Genomic DNA, 20843 nt, shown 5'->3' with positions numbered 1-20843 from the left:
TTTTGTACAGAACTGACCTGTTTAATGGTTTCAGATTCAGTATAAGACGAAAATCCCCCAATGGTTTCTTTATCAAAAATGTGGGAATAAAATCCCTGATGTTGTTCCTCCACTGGAACTGGACAGACAACTCCCTGTCGCCTCAGGTCCTTTAACAGGTCCATCATAGCCAGGGCTTTTTCTGCATCTCTTGGGAGGTTTGTGACAAAGAACCTTTCGGGTGGCGTCTCTGAAAACTCTATGTTGTAGCCTTGGGACAGCATACCCAGAATGTATTGATTTTCTGTTATGGCTGCCCAATAGGGGAGGAATTCCCTCAATCTTCCTCCCACCGGCAATGTCTTGTCATTGTGTTTTGTTGGTTGACACAGGAGGATGGAAGAGAACACCTCCTTTCCCTTTGGGTTTTTGTGTCGACCAGTTTCTTCTCTTCTCCTGGGGTCTGCTATTTTGCTGAGCTTTTTGAGGTCGAAAAAGCTTCTTTGCTGCCTGTTTCTTCTTCACAGGAAAAGACTTCTTTTTGTCTGCTGTTCTATCTAGAACAGAGTCTAGCCCAGGCCCGAATAGTAGATCCCCTTGAAAAGGAAGTCCACACAGCTTATTTTTAGAAGCTGTATCTCCAGGCCATGTCTTTAACCAAAGAGCCCTTCTGGCTGAGTTGGATAAAGCTGCAGATCTTGCTGTCATCTTCACTGACTCGGCTGAAGTGTCAGCAATGAAGGCTATGGCCGTGGAGAGCGTGGAAAAGGAATCCAAAATTTCCTGTTTAGGTGAGTCTGCTGTGATGTGTGCTTTTAGCTGGCTAAGCCAGTATTCCAGATTCCTGGACACACAGGTTACTGCCATGGCAGGTTTCAGACTCCCCATGATGGATTGCCAGGATCTCTTAAGTTGCTGGTCCATCTTCTTATCCATGGGATCCCTCAGGATTCCCATGTCCTCAAATGCTAGGTCTGTTGACCTAGAAACCTGGGAGAAGGCTGCATCAATCTTTGGCATCTTATTCCAGGGAGCTCCTGGGTCCTCATCAAAAGGAAATCGCCTTTTAAAGGCTTTAGGGAAGAAGGTTTTCTTTTCCGGATCAGACCACTCATGTTTTATTGCATCTGAGATGGTCTGATGCACTGGGAAGATACGGCCCTTAGGCTCTTCCAAGCCTGCATACATTTTGTCATGTAGGGACAGTTCCTTCTTTTCCTCCTCTAGACCCAGGGTGATGTAAACTGCCCTCAGGAGACCATCCACTTGCTCTAAGGATAGTTTGTATTTAGTGGGCCTGCTTTGTGCCCCTCCCTCCTCCTCTTCCTCTGAATCCTCCTTGGAATGTGAGGGGGAATTATCTCCTTGGGTGGAAGGAACCCCTTCTGTCCCCACCGAAGGAACCAATTGTGAACCCTGAGAGGACAGTGAGGCTGATGGCTGACTCAGGGCAGGGTCCTGTAGGGATGACCGAAAAGATTGGATGGTAGCATCCAATTCCTTCCTCACAGATGCGACTAAATCGCCACAAACTGCAGATGCTTCTTCCTTTACTAGTGCATCAATACATCCCTGGCAAAGTGTCTTTTTCCAACTTTCCGACAACTTTGCTTTGCATGAAGGACACTTTCTCTTGAAAACAGTTTCAGAGCTTTTAGCCTGGAAGACATGAATGGGAAAACATACACATGCTTCTTAAAAGTCAGCCTGATTCTCAGGGCCACCAAAGGTGCACAGAAAGACATTTAAAGGGAAGTCCCATGTGCCCTGACAGGCCCCCAGCCACCGGGGGGAAAGATAAAAGGGATGGAGAGAGACCCCACAGTAAGATAGGCCATATAAAGATACCCCTTACCTGGGCCTTACTGGTGCCTGTGCCTGTCCCACTCGCTGAAGAAGCTTCCATCGCTTGGCAGCGGTATCACCCGTGGCTTCAGTACCGGTTCCGGAGACCAAAGCGCACCTGCACTGGACCGGATCCGGAATAAGGCACCAGCTTGCTCCTCCCTTCTTCCTCTGCGTCCGGCGGAAATGACGCCATACGCCCCCTGCAGAACGCTGCCCTTTCCGGAACCTCACTTCCGGTCCGGACGAGCGTCACTCGATCCGGAGAAATGGCGGCAAATTTGAAAAAAAAAAAAAAAAAAAGGCGGCGGAAGCCTAAGAAAAATCGTTCCGCTCCTCCAAGATGCCTTCCCAGGGCTGTGCTCTGCGGGGTCCTGACTCAGCCTAGAGCACTGAAGAGGAAGAAGGAGCCCATGCACTGCAGTCGGTCGCGTGAATGGGAGAAGCAACCGTCTCCAAAAAAGGGTAGGTGGACGTAGGAAGCCCGGTCTCAGGATAGCACCTTAAGAGCCCAGCTCCCCACAGAGGTGTTCCTCGGCCGGAGGAAACACAAAAACTGATGAATGGTGGGAGAAGCCTCCTTTTAAAATCTGGTGGATGGGGTGTTTCCTGATGAGGAGAGGGAGGAGCCATCTCTCTAAGGTGCTGTCCTGAAAGACGTTTTAGGGAAAAAAAAAATCTTAGGCTGTAGGGACCATCCCCCCTGGCGACTTAGAAAGTCCACCTGCCAGTTCTCCACTCCTGAAATAAATACTGCTGAAAGAAACTGCGTACCTCTGCCCATGTCAGAATTTGACTTGCCTCCTTCTGGGCTGTCTGATTCCCGTTGGTCGATCTAAGCCACAGCTTGATTCTGACGGAGCAACCGTGTAATCTGGTAGTACAGAAAACTAGAGCCAGACAAGCTGCCTGAATAAGATATTGATTGGTAAGCTCTTTTCCATCCGAGACAACTTCCCCTGGACAGACTTCCTCATAAACCATCCCACAGCCTGAGACTGGTGTCTGTGCTCTTTACCTTCCAAACTACTGGAAGAAAGGATTTGCCTTTCTCCAAATTCCTGGCTACCAACCACCAACTGAGACTGTCATACACTTGGGGACAGAAACATGTGACAATCCAAAGCTTGGATCTTTTTGTTCCAAGCAGTCAGAATATTGCTTTGCAAATGGTCTGGAATGGGATAGCCCATAAGGGGCTCTCTCGAATGAAGACGCCATCTTCCTCAGCAGCCTCTTGCAATGGCATATAGATGGGTACCTTTCCTCTTACGATCCGGACGAAATCCCTTATGGCCTTCGCCCTTTGCCAGAGGCAAAAATACCTTTGCCTTCACAGTGTCCAAAATCAAACCCAAATATTCTAGACTCTGAACCGGCTGTAAAGTTTAGAACCCAACCTAGGTGTTCCAAGGACTGAACCGCCCGGGCCACATTCTGCCTTAGACCTGAACCCGATCGATCCTTGAGTAGATCATCCAGATATCCTACCACTTCTTTTTTTTTTTTTTTCCATAAACAAATTTTTATTTTGAAAAAAGCAAAAAATAACAAGAAATGTATACAGTACAATAGAATGAGGGCCAATGAGCCCACGTAATAACAAGAAACATAATGGCACAAAAAACATAAGAGATTGCGTGGTTACAGACACAAGAAGACATAATCAAAAACGTATAAAGTGGAAGCACTCTAATAAGATAGGAGTGAGGCTTTAAGTAGTACTCTGGCAAAAAGATGTGTTGAGAAATAAAAGGAGGAAAAAAAAAAAAAAAAAGGAAAAAAATTGGATTAGTGTCCAACTGGTGGGGAAGGAGTCCTTGTTTGTTATTATATACAAGAGTCTGCTTCCTTCATGTGTCTGAAACAAGGGAGCTGGCTTCTTGGTAACCATCTGTGGGAGTGCCGAAATATAGCTTGTCAAAGAGATAGAAAAGGATAGGTAGAGAGGCGTAATAGAAAAAAAGAATAGATAAGAAATTAAGAGGAGAGGTGAAAAAAAAAAAAAAAAAAAGGGAAAAGTAAAGGGGTTGGGGGGGGGGGATGTGTACATGAGGGTCGAGGGGGGATATCCGGAAGTAATGGACTTCATGGTGACAATGTGCTCAGCTTCCCAGTTCCCGCTCCTACAGGGAAGCCGGTTCCAAAAAAAAATGATAAATCTATGAGTTCAGATTATGAAGAGCTGGCAATGGATTTGTATTCGTTCGTCTCTTTGTATCTGATCCAATCCAGCCACTCTGTAGAGAACTTGGATATGTCTTCTCTTGAAATAGCTATCAGTTCTTCTATTTCTTCAGTTCTATTTAGTCTGTGAAACCATTCTTTAAGTGAGGGTATGTCAGATGTGCGCCAGTGGCACGGCACACAAAGTTTGGAAGCGTTTATCATGTGTCGTGCTAGTTTAGTTTGAGAGAAATTGGAGGTTCTAGGGGAATAGTTAGGGGTGAGAGGAATTTCACTGGATGTGACTTTTTTTATGGTGTTTTGTACCTTTTCCCAGAAAGTTTGCAATATTGGGCATGTCCACCATATGTGAAACATGGTGCCCGGAGATTCATTGCATCTCCAGCAGGTGTTGTCAACTGTTGGGGCGAATCTATGAATTTTGTCTGGTGTCCTGTACCAGCGGGTAAGGATTTTGTATCCATTTTCTTGTGCAGTGACATTAATCGAGGTGCGGTGGGGTGAGCTGCAGATTGCTTCCCAGTCTTTTTCAGAAAGGGACAATTGTAAGTCTTTCGACCAGGCAAGGGAAAAAGTAGCAGAGGATGCAGATGGGGCATCAAGTATGTGACCATATAGTTCTGAGATTGTGTGTCTTTGAGGATGGGAACGTTCACATATGTTTTCCAATGGTGTCCTGGGTCTTGACCATAAAGCCGGGGTGCCTTTGGAAGAGAGGAAGTGGCGTATTTGAAAAAAAGACCACAATGGTATGCTTAAGGGGTGTAGTGAGGAGTTAAGACTTTCCCATGAGATGAATGCTCCATCTTTGTAAAAGTGTTTGGCTAAGATTTCTTTGTGAGGCCAAAGGGAACGCAGAAAGCCGGTAGACATGCCTGGTGGGAAGGCTGGATTTAGCCTAAGGGAGGTCAGTGGGCCACAGCGGGGATCAATTTTTAACTTCTTACGCCATGAATCATGGATGAGTAGCGGAGGCCCAATGAAGGGGTGTATTTTAATAGATTGAGGTATGTCTGATAACGGAAGCCACGGTAAAAGGTGTAGCGGAGTGAATGACCAGACATTCTCCATCTTAACCACCTCTTTATGTTCAGCATGAAGGGTCCAATCAACTATTCTGCCTAGAAGGCATGCTTTGTAATAGCTGGTCACATCTGGCAAGTTGAGACCTCCTCTGTGTTTGGGGGCTGTAAGACGAGAAAACTTAATCCTAGGTGGTTTATCTTGCCAAATAAAGTTCCGCCATGAAGAGCGTAGGGTAGAGAAAAAGGCTGGGGGAATATGTATGGGGATTGTTTGGAAAAGGTATAACAATTTGGGGAGAATAGACATTTTAAGAATGGCAGCCCTTCCAAACCATGAAACCTGAATATTCCTCCAAGATTTTAAATCTGTATTGATTGCTGACAGGAGGGGTTGGTAGTTGGAAGCATAGAGATGTGACAGGTCACGGGGAATATGTATGCCTAAGTATGGGAGTGTTGTGTTAGCCCAAAGAAAGGGGAAATTAGATTTACAACGATTCACCTCGGTAATAGGTAAGGAGATGTTGAGAGCCATTGATTTTGAATGGTTAACTTTGAGGTTGGATATAGAACCATAATATTCCAGGTCTTTCAATAAGTTCGGAATGGAAATGTGCGGTTGCGACAAAAAAAGAAGCATGTCGTCCGCGAACGCAGCTACTTTATGGGTGGTATTACTAATCTGTACCCCGTGGATGTTGGGGTTTTGGCGAAGCATGTTCAGAAAGGGTTCGAGGGATAGAACGAAAAGGATAGGAGAGAGTGGGCATCCCTGTCTTGTGCCGTTGGATAGCTGGAAGGCGTCCGACAGGTGACCATTGACCTTGACTCTAGCAGTTTGATCTGTGTAAAGTGCCTGAATGTTCGAGATCATCCTGGTACGGAGTCCAATGGACTCCAGGGTCTTAATTAGGTAGTCCCAGGCCACCCTGTCGAACGCCTTCTCTGCATCCAAAGAGAGAAAGAACCCAGGGGTTTTCTTTGTTGTCACCCAGTGGTGGATATTTAGGGCCTTTGTGGTATTATCTCTCGCCTCCCTGCCGGGAACAAAACCTACTTGGTCAAGGGAAACGAGAGATGGCAGAAAGGGGAGTATTCTATTGGCCAAAATTTTTGCATATAGTTTGGCATCTACATTTAGGAGGGAGATCGGTCTATAACTAGTGACTAGGGAAGGGTCTTTTCCTGATTTCGGGATAACAGAGATATGTGCCTCTAAAAGAGAAGGTGAGTGGTTAGGGGATGTAGCTAAGCTCCCAAATGCACGGAGAAAATGTGGCGTGAGGGTATCAGCAAAAGAACGATAGTACTGAAACGAGAGCCCATCGGGGCCTGGGCATTTCCCCGGCTTCATTTCTTTGAGGGCGCGGTGTAGTTCTTCACCAGTTATGGGAGTTTCCATGGAGATCGCGTCGGACTCGGAAATGGGGCTCATGCCGTGATCATGGAAGAACTTATCTAATTGGGCTTTCCTGACTTCTGGAGAAGGTTTAGTGGCAAGTGAGTCTGTGAGATTATATAGTTTCCTATAATAACACTCAAATTGTTTTGCAATGTCAGGGTTAGAGTGGTGGTTCTTGCCAGAAGCATCCTTAATAAAGTGTACTGGGGATGACGTGTGCTGTGGGCGTATAGACCGCGCCAGAAGGCGACCACTTTTATTCCCCTGTTCGTAGAATAATTTGCGAGAAAGAACGAGTCTGTGGTGGGCTTGTAAGCCCAACTTATCTCGCAGTTCGGTTCGTATCGCTGTCAATTCTGATAGAGTGGATTGTGCCTGTGAGCGTTTGTAGGATTTTTCAAGTGCTTCGAGTTTAGAGTATAGTTCCGTAAGGTCTTTCTGTCGGGCCCGTTTAAGTGTTGCAGATAGTGCCAAAAATTCTCCCCGGATCACACACTTGTGAGCCTCCCATTGGGTGAGAGCTGAGGTATCTGGGGTATCATTCAAATTGAAATAATCTTTCAGGGAGTTTTGGATCCTGGTGATTGCCTGTGTGTCTTTTAGGAGTGAGGCATTTAGTTTCCAAGTCTTACTTCTTGTTTCTACTTCTGGAAACTTCAAAGTTAAGGTGATAGGATTGTGGTCGGATAGCACACTGGTTTCTATCGACGAGGAGGAGAGGTAAGGAAGATCTGGTTGGGATAGGAAAAGGTAGTCGATCCTGGAGAATTTTTGATGAGGTGAAGAAAAAAAGGTGTAATCTCTGGTGTCTGGATGGGTCAATCTCCAAGTGTCGTGGAGACGGAGGGATTGAAGTTGTGTAGTGATTTGTCGTAAAGCCTTATAGGGAAGGACCGAACTGCCTGTGGAGGAGTCAATTAAGGGGTTCAGAGGGGCGTTGAAATCACCTCCAAGAATTAGAAGCCCAGTTGTAAAGTCCTGAAGTTCCTGTAAGGTTGAACGAAAAAAGGCCACCTGTTTGGTGTTAGGGGCATATACGTTTGCGATTGTAATTGGACGAGAGGCAAGAAGTCCTTTTACAAAAAGAAATCTACCATTAGGATCTCTTTTGATGTCAACCAGCTTAAAGTCTAATTGACGTGCAAATAGAATCGAGACTCCTCGTGATTTGGTGCCTTCTGTCGTGGAGTGGAAACCCGTGGGGTATCGTTTGTTGGAAAGATAAATTGGGTCTCCGGTTCGAAAATGGGTTTCCTGCAATAAAATAATTTGTGCCCGTAGTCTATGGGCTTCTGATAGCGTTTGCGAACGTTTTTCTGGCACATTTAGGCCATGTGCATTCAGTGAGAGAATTCTGACACTATGTTGAATTTGTGTCGACTTGGGGTTGGTCATGATGGAAGGGGAAGAGTGAAAGGGGGGTAAAATCTGGGGGAGAATAAAAAAAAAAAAAAAAAAAAGGGGGGGGGAGGGGAAGAGGAGAAGAGTAGAGATAGGAAGGTTGGAGGGGTTATTGAGAGTGACAGAAAAGAGATATAGAGGGGGACGCCCCCAGAAAGCTCACCAAGATTACCAGGAAAACTTTATTCTGGGGGGTGAAGAAATGCGCACTTGGTGCTAGGTTCAACGGGCGCCCGAGGTCAACACAGGCACCCGCTGTGGTGCGGGGAGGGGTCTTAGAACAAAAACCAGATAACCGTGGGACTGCACGGCACTGGGGGATAGCAGGAAAATGTAGGCAAACAAAAATCTTTGGTGTCTCGAAATGTAGATAAAAAAAAAAAGTGAATTGTAGAAAAACAATTGCAGATAATGGTCTTAAGGAGCCCGGGTCGTCAGGGGCTTTTTTTTTTTTTTTTTTTTTGGCGCCTGTATGGAATGCAAAAAGGAGAAAATTGTCTCCGGTATACCTAGAGATATATGTAGTATAGGGTCATGAGCGTCCCTGTGTTCCTATTTGGTCCAGATCAAATGTAACAGTGACCAGCTCAAGCGAAAGGTGAATAATGTAGAGTAGTGAAACCTTAAGGGTGTATGTAACATCACATATAAACAAAATTGCATAACCGCTAAGGTATTTAAATCAACTTGACAGTTAGTAACAAGATAGTATGAACATTTAAACAGTTGTATTAGATCGGTTGAGAAGTTTTGGTGAGCCTGGATGCTGAGAAGTAGTTGACTGTGAGGTCTGGCAATGTTGAGTAGGGAGTAGAGTCAGATCACTGAGGACTGAGGAGGGTATAGGGAGATGAAGATGCAGGGGACATGTGGGGTAATTGGGATGAGGGGATTGTAGGGGAAGAGGGATGAGAGAGTGAGGCTAGGGACGGGGGGGGGAGAGGGGGGAGGGGGAAGGGGGAGGGAGGAGGGGAAGGGAAGGGAGAAGGAGAGGGGTGTAGGGGGAAGGAGGGAGGGGGGATGAGGGGGAAAGGGAGGGAAGAGGGGAAATGGGGGGGAAAGGAAGGTGGGAGGGAGCAGGGATGGGGAGAGGGGAAGTAATCTATGGGGTCAAGGTTCGATGACTCCAGATCTTATCTTGGCTGGATGCCAATTTTGTATTTCGGTACTGGGGCTTATTGATTGTGATCTGAAGTCAAAATGGAGCATCAGGCAAATATTACATTAATGTTTGCAATACTTTTTGAACCTGTTGTTGATTATTATCGGAATATGGAAATTTAACAAAACACCACTGGTTTAGTAATACCGTACTATTGAGCTTAGAAGTATAGTTGCATTTCAATATGAAGATAGGCATGATTTAAGTAGGGAAGGAGCAAGAACATATCTCCGAGGGGATCATGGAAATCCATCAAAGTCCCATAGGCCACATGCACAATCCCCATCCTAAAATGCAACTTAGTGCAACCTAATATTACCTTCTATTGTATAACATAACAAAGTATACATCATCAGTCCCATAGATTATAGATATACGAGTTGGAAAAATAGAATATAGAAAATATAGGGATATTAATTGGAAATAGGAGTTGAAAAAATAGGAGTTGGGAAGGGTATTGAGGGGAAAGGATTAGGGGGGGAATGAGGAGGGGGTAGGAGAAGGAGGGGGGAGGGAAGGGACTGAAGGGAAGGGGAAGGGAGAGAGGAAGGGGAGAGGAGGTGAACATAATGATGGAATGATTTGAGCAAAAAGATAGGGAAGTGACAGCTGACGGATATCTGAAGAGGCATATAGAATTGCAATTTCTGCAGCTAGAAGTCAGATAATCAAACTCCCCTTACATCCGCCCCCCCCCCCCCCCCCCCCATCATCAAACCCAGGTTACCATCAACCAACCAAACAACAGTTGAGAGGTGTAGAAGCCTGATTTCACGAGCCTGCACTATCTTCCTAAGTCATACATTACATTAGATCCTGTTGCGAGAACGTTAACCATCTTTCAGCCTGAGTGCTGGAGACAGGGATCAAGCATCCTCTCTGGTGTCAGACAGTTTCTGCAAAAAGTTCAGTTCAGCTTGGATCGGTGACATCGGTAATTCAGGATGACAGGGATAGCATATATTGCTAAGGTGAAGCATGGTGATGGATCGTGTACAGGGAAATAAGCAGCAGGCGATGCAAACAGTCTCACAGACAGATCGATGGGAGGAGGGGGGGGAGAGGGCAAAAAGCGAGCTAGACAGATTCTGCTTGCAATTCCAGTTCAGGGTATTCAAAGTTTGTGATCGAGGAGGAGGATTGGGGGGGTAATATTCCCAGGAGCTAAAGAGGGCATGGGGTGGTTAGGAATTCTATAAATCTGGGGAAAGGGCATCTTAGGGTAGAGCAGGGAGAAAGGAGAGACTCACATTGTCAGGCATCCAGGCTGCACGTAGGAATGAAGTTATAGGTCTACATGTTCCCTCTGCTGGGTTGGGGAACGACGAGGGCTGCTCCGGTGATCATCTCTTCCACGGTTAGGTGTGGAGCCAGGGTGTGATTGACTGCGTCTGTGTCGGTGGCGTTGGGACTTCGGAGTTGAAGAGGATGTCACTGAGATCCAGGGTTCCGGAGTGTAGAAGGTGCTGTACCAGTCAGGTAAGTCTATTATAGGGATCTCCATGGCATCGCAGAAGGCGGGTAAATCATCTGGGACTCTGAGAGCTGCAGATCTGCCCCGGAATGATGCAGATAGGCAAAAGGGAAAGCGCCATCTGTAAGTAATGCCTTTTGAACGCAGGGTTTCCAGCAGGGGACGAAGAGCCCGTCGGTTTTGCAGGGTTATGGTAGATAAGTCTTGGAAGAGCTTTACCTCAGAGCCTTCATAGGAAATGCGATCTCGGGCTCTCGCTTTCTTCAGGATAGCCTCCTTAACTTGATAGCTGACCAGGCATGCCACCACATCTCTCGGGGGATCATTATCCGCTCCTCTCGGTCTGAGGGCGCGATGAGCTCTTTTAAATTCCACAGGAGTGTCTGCAGGGCGCTCGAGTAGGTCATTGAAGATGGCGGTCATTGCAGGCACTAGAGCGGGTGGTTCCACTGATTCAGGGAGACCTCTCAGGCGGATATTGTGTCTCCGACCCCGATTATCGAGATCTTCCAGGTGCCTGTTGATCTCGATAAGATGTGTTTGGGCATCAGTTGATCGCTGAAGCTGTTTGATGGCGGTCGCCTGGGTAATCGATGATTTCTCTGTCTCTGTGAGGCGGGCCGTTACAGAACGCAGCTCGACTGAAAGCTCCGTGATAGCTGATCCCAGGGTATGTTTTATATCGGCCGCGACTGTTTGTAGGTCCGCCAGGCTGGGTAGTGGAGTCGCCATGTTAGTCCCCAGTTGGAGCAGTGAGGAGGAGACAGGCTGTACTTCAGGAGAGCGGGGTGCTGGAGATGGTGAGGCCGCTCGTAGGCCTTCCCGCTGAGCCCTAAAGATCGCTGGAATGTTGCCAGAGTTTTGGATCGTCTGGTCGGGTGGTGGTACTCGGCTGGCTGATGCGCTGCGGCCCGATCTGACCATGTTGGGGTGATAGATGAGACACCAAAAAGCTAATATTAATCCCCCAGTGCAGAGAGCTCCTCTACCATGCGGCCATTCAGGTCCGGTGCCAAGCCACGCCCCCCCCTACCACTTCTATTCCCTGAGATCTTGGCATCACCAATACCGGGGCCAGAATCTTTGGGAATACCCGAATGACAAAAACCTTTGAGGAGGCTTGGAAAATTGGCACATGCAGGTATGGATCATTGAGGTCTATGGATGCTAAAAATTCCTCTCCCTGCAGAGAGGCAACAGAACAAATTGACAGCACGCGAAAGGAGCGAATGCTTAGTTAAAAACACATTTTGGAATCTCGAGGCTCTGAATAAGTTTCTAAGATTTGAGTAGAAGCCTTTGCAAGGCCAACGAGAAGTTCAATCTCAAATGGTCAACGGCCTGGATTAAAGACCCTCTAACAGATCTGTGGGTCCGTTGGATCTTAAAAACACGGGGGGGGGGGGGGGGGGGTTGAGGTAGTGGAACACCTAAAATTTTAGTTTGCATCCCTGTGACACTGGAAATACCCACCTGTCCGAATCGACTCTTTCCAAACATCTGAACTGTAGAAGCTTCCCCCCCCCCACCCATATTAGTGGGGGCGTCCCTTCATTAGGTTGACTAAGCCTGCCTTGGCAGGCCTCTGGCCCCGGGGCTTTTTATGCCCTTGAGGTTTTTCTCTAGACCCAGATAGCTGAAGGCGTAAAAACTGCCTGGGAGCAGAGGTACTAGGCACAGGAGCACTAGAAAATATAAAAGATGGATGTTTAAGACTTATTTTAAGGAATTTTCTATGGGCTAAGAAGGAGGGCCCCCATCTGTTGCGAGGCTCCTGCCCCTTCCTTGACTGTGGAAGGTACTCAACCACCTCCCCCCCCCATGATACCCTTAAGGTCATTCACGGTAGCCCCAAACAAGAGATCGCCTTAAAAGGGCAGATCAATGAGAGCTTTCTTAGAGGCTTGGTCTGTGGACCAATTCTTAACCACTTGCCGACCGCCGCAAGTACATATACTGCGGAGGTAAGCCCTGTGCAGGCAAAGTGACGTACCGGTACGTCACTCGCCTGTGAGCCAAAAGGGGGCGAGCGTGCGCCGCCAGGGGCACGCTCCCACCCCCGCTCGTTCACGGACACCTCCGCGCGAGTGACCGGCGGACCCGATGTCCGCCGGTCACTCGCGATCGTCAGTTACAGAGGGAGAAAGGCAGGCGGATAATGTAAACAAAGCCGCCTGTCTTTCTCCCTTGTGTAACAGCAGAGATCATACGGTCCTGCTATGTAGGATCGTTGATCTCTGCTGTTACATGAAAAGCCACATCCCTGCAGTTAGAAACACGCCCCTAGGGACACACTTAACCTCTCCTTCTCCAATAAAGTTAACCCCCTCCCTGCCAGTGTCATTATTACAGTAACAGTGAATATGTATAGCGCTGATTACTGTAGTAATGTCACTGGTCCCCCAAAAGTGTCAAAAATGTCAGTCAGGGTCCGATCTGTCGGCCGCAATCCCGCAAAAAAAAAAAAAAAAAAAAAAATAAAAATCGCACAGGTGATCAAATACCACTAAAAGAAAGCTCTGTTTGTGGGAAAAAAAAAAAAGTCAAATTTGTTTGGGTACGGCGTTGCACGACCGCGCAATTGTCCGTTAAAGTCAAGCAGTGCCAAATGGAAAAATAGGGCCTGGTCAGGAAAGGGGTAAAATCTTCCGGGGCTTAAGTGGTTAAGCCACAGCACGCGCCTAATCACCGCTGCTGAAACAGAAAGTTTGGACAGCACAGGAGCTGTATCCAAAGCTGCCTCACAAAAACTGCAGCCCTTGGACCAACTGGTCTGCTAAATCAACAAGCAGCGGGGACCTGTTTACCCCCCAGGCACTGGCACAAGAGCTTGGCCCATTCAGTTAGGGTCTGAGACATCAGGGCTGAGGCAAAGACTGGCCGCAATGCCGAACCAGCCATAGTAAACATGCTTGGTGCCACAGCCTCCACTTTGTCAGCAGGGTCCTTAAAGGGCGGGGATTCCACTACTGGGATTATGGTTGCTTTATTTAACTTGGAAACAGTAGGGTCCACCACTGGTGGACTAGCCCACTTTTTTTTTTTTTTTTTAAAAAGGGACTTGAGGACCACAAAGGGTAATTTTGGTTGTTCCCATTCCTTACAGGAAAACCTGTCAAAATAAGGCACGTAAGGAAACCCCTTTTGAGTACGATGCAACTTGTGCATACCAAACGACACAGCCACATCCATAGCTACTTCAGCCGCATCCTCCATTTTTAAAGTCTCACGCACTGCAGAAATAAGTGCGTCTACCAGAGCTCTCATTCGCTGCTGTGACCATGGAGGAATCATCCTCACTATTGGATGGATCAGGGGGTGCGATATTAAAACCCCCTGGACGGGCCACATGCACTGCGGCATCAGGCTCAGAATCAGATGAGACAGTCTGAGCAGGGGAAGACAGGGGAAGCTTCCTCCTGTGCCTTTGCCCACATGCTACTTCCACACGGGACACTAAGGACTCCAGGACCGCCGCCAAGGGACCTGCCCCCAACATGAGGGGGGGGTCAGTGGGGGAGATGTGACCCTGAGGCTCCATAAGGAAAAGACCTTGCAGTACAAAAACAATCCTTTGGCACCACTAAAGGATCCCCTTAAGGCTCAGGGCACCTATTAGCAGAAAGGAAGATAACAGTGACCCCCAAAGACTCACCCTACCGATCGCAGGAACACCAAGAATTCAAACCTAGCATGGACGATATTGCCTGTTCAAATGTCCCGAGCACAGGAAGAGGAAACCAAGGAGGAAGAGGAGGAGCTTCAGCATTCCCACAAGGCTTCAGTTGTCTCCAGCATCTCCAAGATTAAGGGAAAAGGCCCCCATGACATCATCCGACTACACAAACATGGCCGCCAACCGGGGACCAGCCATACTAAGGGAAAATTGCCATCAGCTACAAACACTGAAGCATGCTGCCAGGATCTTTCCTGCACCCTCTACAACGCTGCACCCTCTGCAAGGAGACAAACCCCCGAAGGTAGGATACATTTAGGGGAGACTGTGCTGTGCACTCTGCACCAGGCTTTGCACTGTGACCCCCCTGCAGTATACCCACACGGCAAACAGCAGGGCATGCACCTAGGGGTTTCCTACACTGGGACTCCTCCAAACTACCAGGGCGGGACACACTAGCCAAGGACCCTTACAGAGTGGGGATAGCGGGGGGGGACCCCAGGGGTCTCTGCTGCATTCTCTACCCTGGGACACCCACCAGACTCTAGGTCCAGGCAGGGGGGGGATTGGAGTGGGGGAAGCCCAGCTCAGTGAGGGATTTAGGGATGGGAGGAAGGAACCTGCCGGCAGGTCTGACCATCCCTGGAGGTTACCCGCATCCACCCCAAAACCACCAAAAGGGGAGAGGTGGGACTGTACTTACTCTTCCATGGTGTGGGTAATGCTCCAGACAGAATTCCTCGCCACTGAAGTAGGGGACGGGTCTGCTAAGGGACCGCTGCTACTCATACCCAAGCCCGGTCATATGCGACCCTGCGAGACATTTAACTTGAGGCCAGCCTCTGTCCATGAGGCTATGTCGTGACTGACCTAGCGCGTAGCTGCGGTCTGCACATGCTCGCTGGCTGGGGAGGGACTGGATCTAGATTATCTGCCGGTCGCCAAGCCCGGCAGTTATCTGTAGATCCCACGAGAGAAAACAGATACAAGAATGGAGAAAATTGCTAGGACCAGAGGTCCCAGCCGGGAGCCTATGTCCTTAATCTTGCCTAGACAGATTAACACTGATTACCTAGAGCAGAGAGGGGGGTTATATATCAGCAGAGGACAGCCCATGGGTGTAGCCAGGTGTTTTTGTTCTGCCTAGTCCTAACTCCTGGAGGAGGCAATATAACCTACCGGTTATGAGCGCTGTGTCAGTTGATGAATGAATGAAATATTTAATAAACTCAACCAGTGATCATACTAGCTGCTACAAATTAAGTTGTCTTTGCAGTAGGTACAGTGGGATGAAGCATACAGGCAATTTCCATCATACAGACCTATGAGTCTACCAAATAAAGAGGCACTTCATACCTTTTCTCCAGGTGTAACCGAAATTCTCCAGATGCAATGTGTATAGGATGGATAACCACTTGGATAACCAGGAGCAGAAAAATTACCACTTGACTCTAGCAATGTTTCTCCACAAGCTTGAAAATGAAGACAAGAAACAAACTTTACATAGAACATTGGAAAGGTTTATCATTTTACAAAGTAGCTTTTTCTCATCTAAAGATGTACTTAATATATCTAAAATCCAACCGAACCTACAGTATAAGTCCGATATATACATTCCAGGTGGACCTAAACAAAAGCTGTGCAGGTTTTTGCAGCTGCAGTCTTCTCAGAACATTCAAAAAAGTAGTTCAAGATATTCAAGTGTAAACACAAAGACAGAAGACAAACAAAGACAAATACAGAGACAAGACAGTTGGGACTTTAAATGCTGCCTCCATCCCTAATCAGGTATATATGGAGGGGAAGGGGAATAAAATGGGTAATTGGAAGAGTACAATTGGATCGGCGTATTGGGTAATATATGATAATAAGTATAATCCATAGCATAATATTGATATTACTCTTTAGGAAGCCGATATCCCAACATAACAAATATGATAACACAGGAAGGGGGGAAAATGACGGAACTTTGTGTGAGGAGTCGGTGGGCATAATAAATTGGTACAGTCACCTGGTATAAGATAAAAGATTTAATGTGTATCATGTTGTAAACATAAAACAACATGAGCAAGACATGCATGATACATGAGTTACATACATGTGACAATTCAGTCAAAGAGGCAATAAGAAACATCTTAAATGCAGGATCATATAAAATAGGTTGGATATACATTGGGATGGAAAGGCCATTGATGATATACATATATAAAGTCCAAATATAAAATATTGTAATATTAGTGGGGGACACATCCATATTGAGCTTGACGCGTTTCGTGGATATATTCCACTCATCAGGAGCAGATGCACCCCAAATCAGCACTCAAGGTGGAGTCAGTATAGAAGGGGGATAGTGTGGACAGTAGTCTGTTCCGGGAGCTGTAGGGGCCCGAACCGCGGCCCAGGGCGTACCAAATAGGCATTCCAGGGTACATGTGAGTGACCAAAGTATTGAATGGTGGTATCACAGATATTAATCTCCAGGGATTTCTATAGGTAAAAGTGTTAGGTTAATATAGGGGTGTTCACTGATGCTACAATGACAAAAGTGTAAAATAAATATGGAGATATATCTGTACCTGAGTGAATTACTAAAAGTTATTCAAAGGAAATTGAGCAAAAAAAATCTAAAAGATGAAAAAATGGAATCAAGTCAGTGGGAGAAAAAGGTGACTGGATAGTTTTAGACCAAACCACCAAGGGGGAGTGATCACAAGTGTACCCGTGACAAGGTGTGTGAGGTGCTCAAGTAGATAGGCATGAGAGGTGAAGGAAAGGTTCAGAGTGTTGAAAAAAGGGGATGTCATTAGGAAGTACCCGGTAGCGGCCACAATAGAGGCTCCTAGAGTCACATCCGCGCTCAAGTGGAGGAAACGCTGCCACATTCCGGACAAGGAAAACGTCCATGATAGTGGCACAGATGACCTCCCTTATGTTTGGGCGCGAGATTGGAAATCACGTGTCGACGTGATGGCGCCACTAGTTGACGTCACACGTAACGGCATGGAGGACGTGGCGCCGAGGCACAGCGGGAAGCCGCCCACGATCCCACGCCCAATAGGGAGGGGCAGAGGGAGGCCCCCGAAGTGTCTCGCAACGCCTGGAACTAAACAACAGCCCAAGGAAACTGTACAGTTTCAATCTACAATGGCCATCTCAGTGTTCCCAATGCAAAATTCACCCATAGCAAGAAAGCATGGTAAAAAAATACAATATTGCCAAATAACCACACACCTCCATCCCCATTGAAGTCAAGTGTAAACACAAAGACAGAAGACAAACAAAAACAAAGACAAATTTGTCTTTGTTTGTCTTCTGTCTTTGTCTTTACACTTGACTTCAATAGGGATGGAGGTGTGTGTTTTTTGCGGTTGGCTTTTATGCAGACCCTTCAGGCTTGCATCATATCATTATTTGGCAATATAGTATTCTTTTTTACCATGCTTTCTTGCTATGGGTGAATTTTGCATTGGGAACACTGAGATGGCCATTGTATGTCTGGACAGTTTCCTAGGGCTGTCGTTTTTCCAGGAGTTGCGAGACTTCAGGGGCCTCCCTCCGCCCCTCCCTATTTGGCGCGGGAACGTGGGCGGCTTCCCGCTGTGCCTCGGCGCCACGTCCTCCGTGCAGTTACATGTGACGTCAACTAGTGGCGTCATCGCATCGACACGTGATTTCCAATCTCGCGCCCAAACATAAGGGAGGTCATCTGTGCCACTATCATGGACATTTTCCTGGTCCGGGATGTGGCAGCGTTTCCTCCACTTCTTGAGCGCGGACGTGACGCTAGGAGCCCCTATTGTGGCCGCTACTGGGTACTTCCTAATGACATCCTCTTTTTTCAACACTCTGAACCTTTCCTTCACCTTTCCTGCCTATCTACTTAAGCACCTCACATACCTTGTCACGGGTACACTTGTGATCACTCCCCCTTGGGGGTTTGGTCTAAAACTATCCATTCACCTTTTCTCCCACTGACTTGATTCCATTTTTTCATCTTTTAGATTTTTTTGCTCAATCTCCTTTAATCAATATTCGAAATTAATTCACTCAGGTACAGATATATCTCCATATTTATTTTACACTTTTGTCACTGTAGCATCAGTGAACACCCCTATATTAACCTAACACTTTTACCCATAGAAATCCCTGGAGATTAATATCTGTGATACCACCATTCAATACTTTGGTCACTCACATGTACCCTGGAATGCCTATTTGGTACGCCCTAGGCCGCGGTTCGGGCCCCTACAGCTCCAGAAACAGACCCCTTTGGCTTTTGGACTACTGTCCACACTATCCCCCTTCTATACTGACCCCACCTTGAATGCTGATTTGGGGTGCATCTGCTCCTGATGAGTGGAATATATCCACGAAACGCGTCAAGCTCAATATGGATGTGTCCCCCACTAATATTACAATATTTTATATTTGGACTTTATACATGTATATCATTAATGACCTTTCCATCCCAATGTATATCCCACCTATTTTATATGATCCTGCATTTAAGAGGTTTCTTATTGCCTCTGAATTGTCACATGTATGCAACTCCTGTATCATGCATGTCTTGCTCATGTTATTTTATGATGTTTACAACATGATACACATTAAATCTTTTATCTTATACCAGGTGACTGTACCAATTATGCCCACCGACTTCACACACCTCACAAAGTTCCGTCTTTTTCCCCCCTTCCCGTTTTATCATATTCGTTATGTTGGGATATCGGCTTCCAAAAGAGTAATATCAATATTATGCTATGGATTATACTTATTATCATATATTACCCAATATTCCGATCCCATTGTACTCTTCCAAGTACCCATTTTATTCCCCTCCCCCTCTATATATAGTTCAAAATATTGTTTTGCGTTTAAAGCATTTGATTTCAGGAACAAATGGACTACTAAACGAAAACTACATACATGGTTTGAAGCATGTACATTCGAGAAATTTCCAACTTGTTCCTTCTAGTTTTTTCGGCAATATGGTCTAAAACTAACAGATTTGACCCCGTCAATGATTAAATTGAACAAATGTTTTTACAATCAAACAGAAAATTGTAAGTATAAAAAAAAAAAAAAAGCAGTGGTCTGAGGATGTTAAACAACCCCTGCCAAGTCAAACATTGACTCTCCAATAAAATGAAACCGCAACTCAACTTAAAAATTCCCCTCTGTATTGATCTATGTACATTGCAAGGATTTTAACAAACTTTGTTGCAGAGTCCTACCTTTTGTCATTCTGAAGAAATCACTGTTTGTGCCCCTGTGCTAAGGGAATGGTTTCATAATTATGAGCTGCTGGGCCTGCATCCTTTTAGACCTGTTCCTATTGGGAGTATCTCACCAAAAATGGCATTTTTGTTGCAGAGGATGCCTGAAATCTGACTTCATCTTAGGGCAGACTTCTGGGAAAATCAGTGAGCCAATCACACAAGCATGAAATTATGTTTTTCTGGGAGGGCGTTCTATACACATTCCAAGTACACAACACCTCCAGGTAGCCATATTGCATTTTCCAAAAATTACAGTGGCTGCAGATTAAAAAGTACTTCTGAACTGTCGCAGTTGCATACACAATTTTTTTCTATTTTTTCACCACGAAAGTGGAGTTACACTTTTAAGTAAACTCTCTCTAACTTTTGCCTATAGGTAAGCTTACAATTTACAGTACCTATAGGTAAGCCTTACATCTCCTAAATATGCACCGTTTAGCAGATATTTACTTTACATGCAGCCAGTGACCTCACTAGCCCATGCACTCTAAAGGAACCGCGCCTTACCTTCAGAGCCCTGTGCCATGGAGGGCGGGCTCCAGCACGCATGCGCAGGAGTGACGTCATTGCACCCCTGGGCAGACAGCCGGAGGATGCAAACCCGGAAGGAAGACTGATCAACATGTTGCCTGTCACAGCGGTGAGCGGGGGCCGCTGGAAGGGCTTTGTTCTAAAGTATTTCATAATCAGCTAGTATGCAAGGCATACTAGCTTATTATGCCGTTGTCTTAGAGGGTTATTTTTGGAGGTTTACAACCTCTTTAAATAAGATTTACCAATTAAAGATCTTTAGCTCTGACTTGGCAAAGGAAGTGTCAAACGCTGGCATCTTTCCTCCACCCAGACTTGAAGTTATCGTTAAAACCTATTAAACTGTTTTTAAATCAAATACATTGCAGGTACATCAAAAACAGGTGTGCAAAGTCATGGGTAACTGAGCATGCTCACTGTAAATGACAGCAAACCAAACCATTCTAGGCGCTCTCTAGTGTGACCACCTATTCGGGAAGGTGAACATAGATTGACTCCAATGTGCAAGGTCTGTATCACTGTGCTGCCAGTCAGAAGCATAGGAATTGATGCTACCAGAATACACAATGATTGGTGACAGCACACAGGAACTGACAAACATGAATACCAGAGGATCCAAAGTCAACAATCAATAGTTTATTTGAAAAAAAAAAAAAAAAAGGAACAGAGGCACATTACCACACCAGGTTTCAAAGGGCAAGAGCACTGATCGAAATAAGGATGCCAGATGGGAAGGATCCCAGGAACGCCAGATGCCTAGGCTCACAGGAGTGGTGGATGGAGGTGAACCAAGCCGTACTCCGCCGGCGCATGAATAAGCCATCATGCAGTATCCGGAAAGAAGGACACTCATCCCGAAAGAGAACCAGTAAGTGTATGAGT

At 46.4% G+C, this 20843-nt stretch overlaps 1 protein-coding gene across 1 annotated transcript in view; it reads right to left on the bottom strand.

The window, feature by feature from the left end:
- The window catches only part of TLL2 (tolloid like 2), a 305471-nt gene that overhangs the window by 73338 nt on the left and 211290 nt on the right, over positions 1 to 20843 (bottom strand). The window contains exon 9 of the mRNA XM_082268493.1: positions 15508 to 15623. Coding sequence (XP_082124619.1) covers positions 15508 to 15623 — 116 coding nt within the window. The remainder of the gene's footprint in view (positions 1 to 15507; positions 15624 to 20843) is intronic.

This window comes from Pelophylax lessonae (genome assembly GCF_965119305.1).
Source record: "Pelophylax lessonae genome assembly, chromosome: 9".
Lineage (NCBI taxonomy): Eukaryota > Metazoa > Chordata > Amphibia > Anura > Ranidae > Pelophylax > Pelophylax lessonae.
The sequence above is the reverse complement of the archived record's forward strand: the minus strand, read 5'-3'. Positions and strand labels throughout refer to the sequence as shown.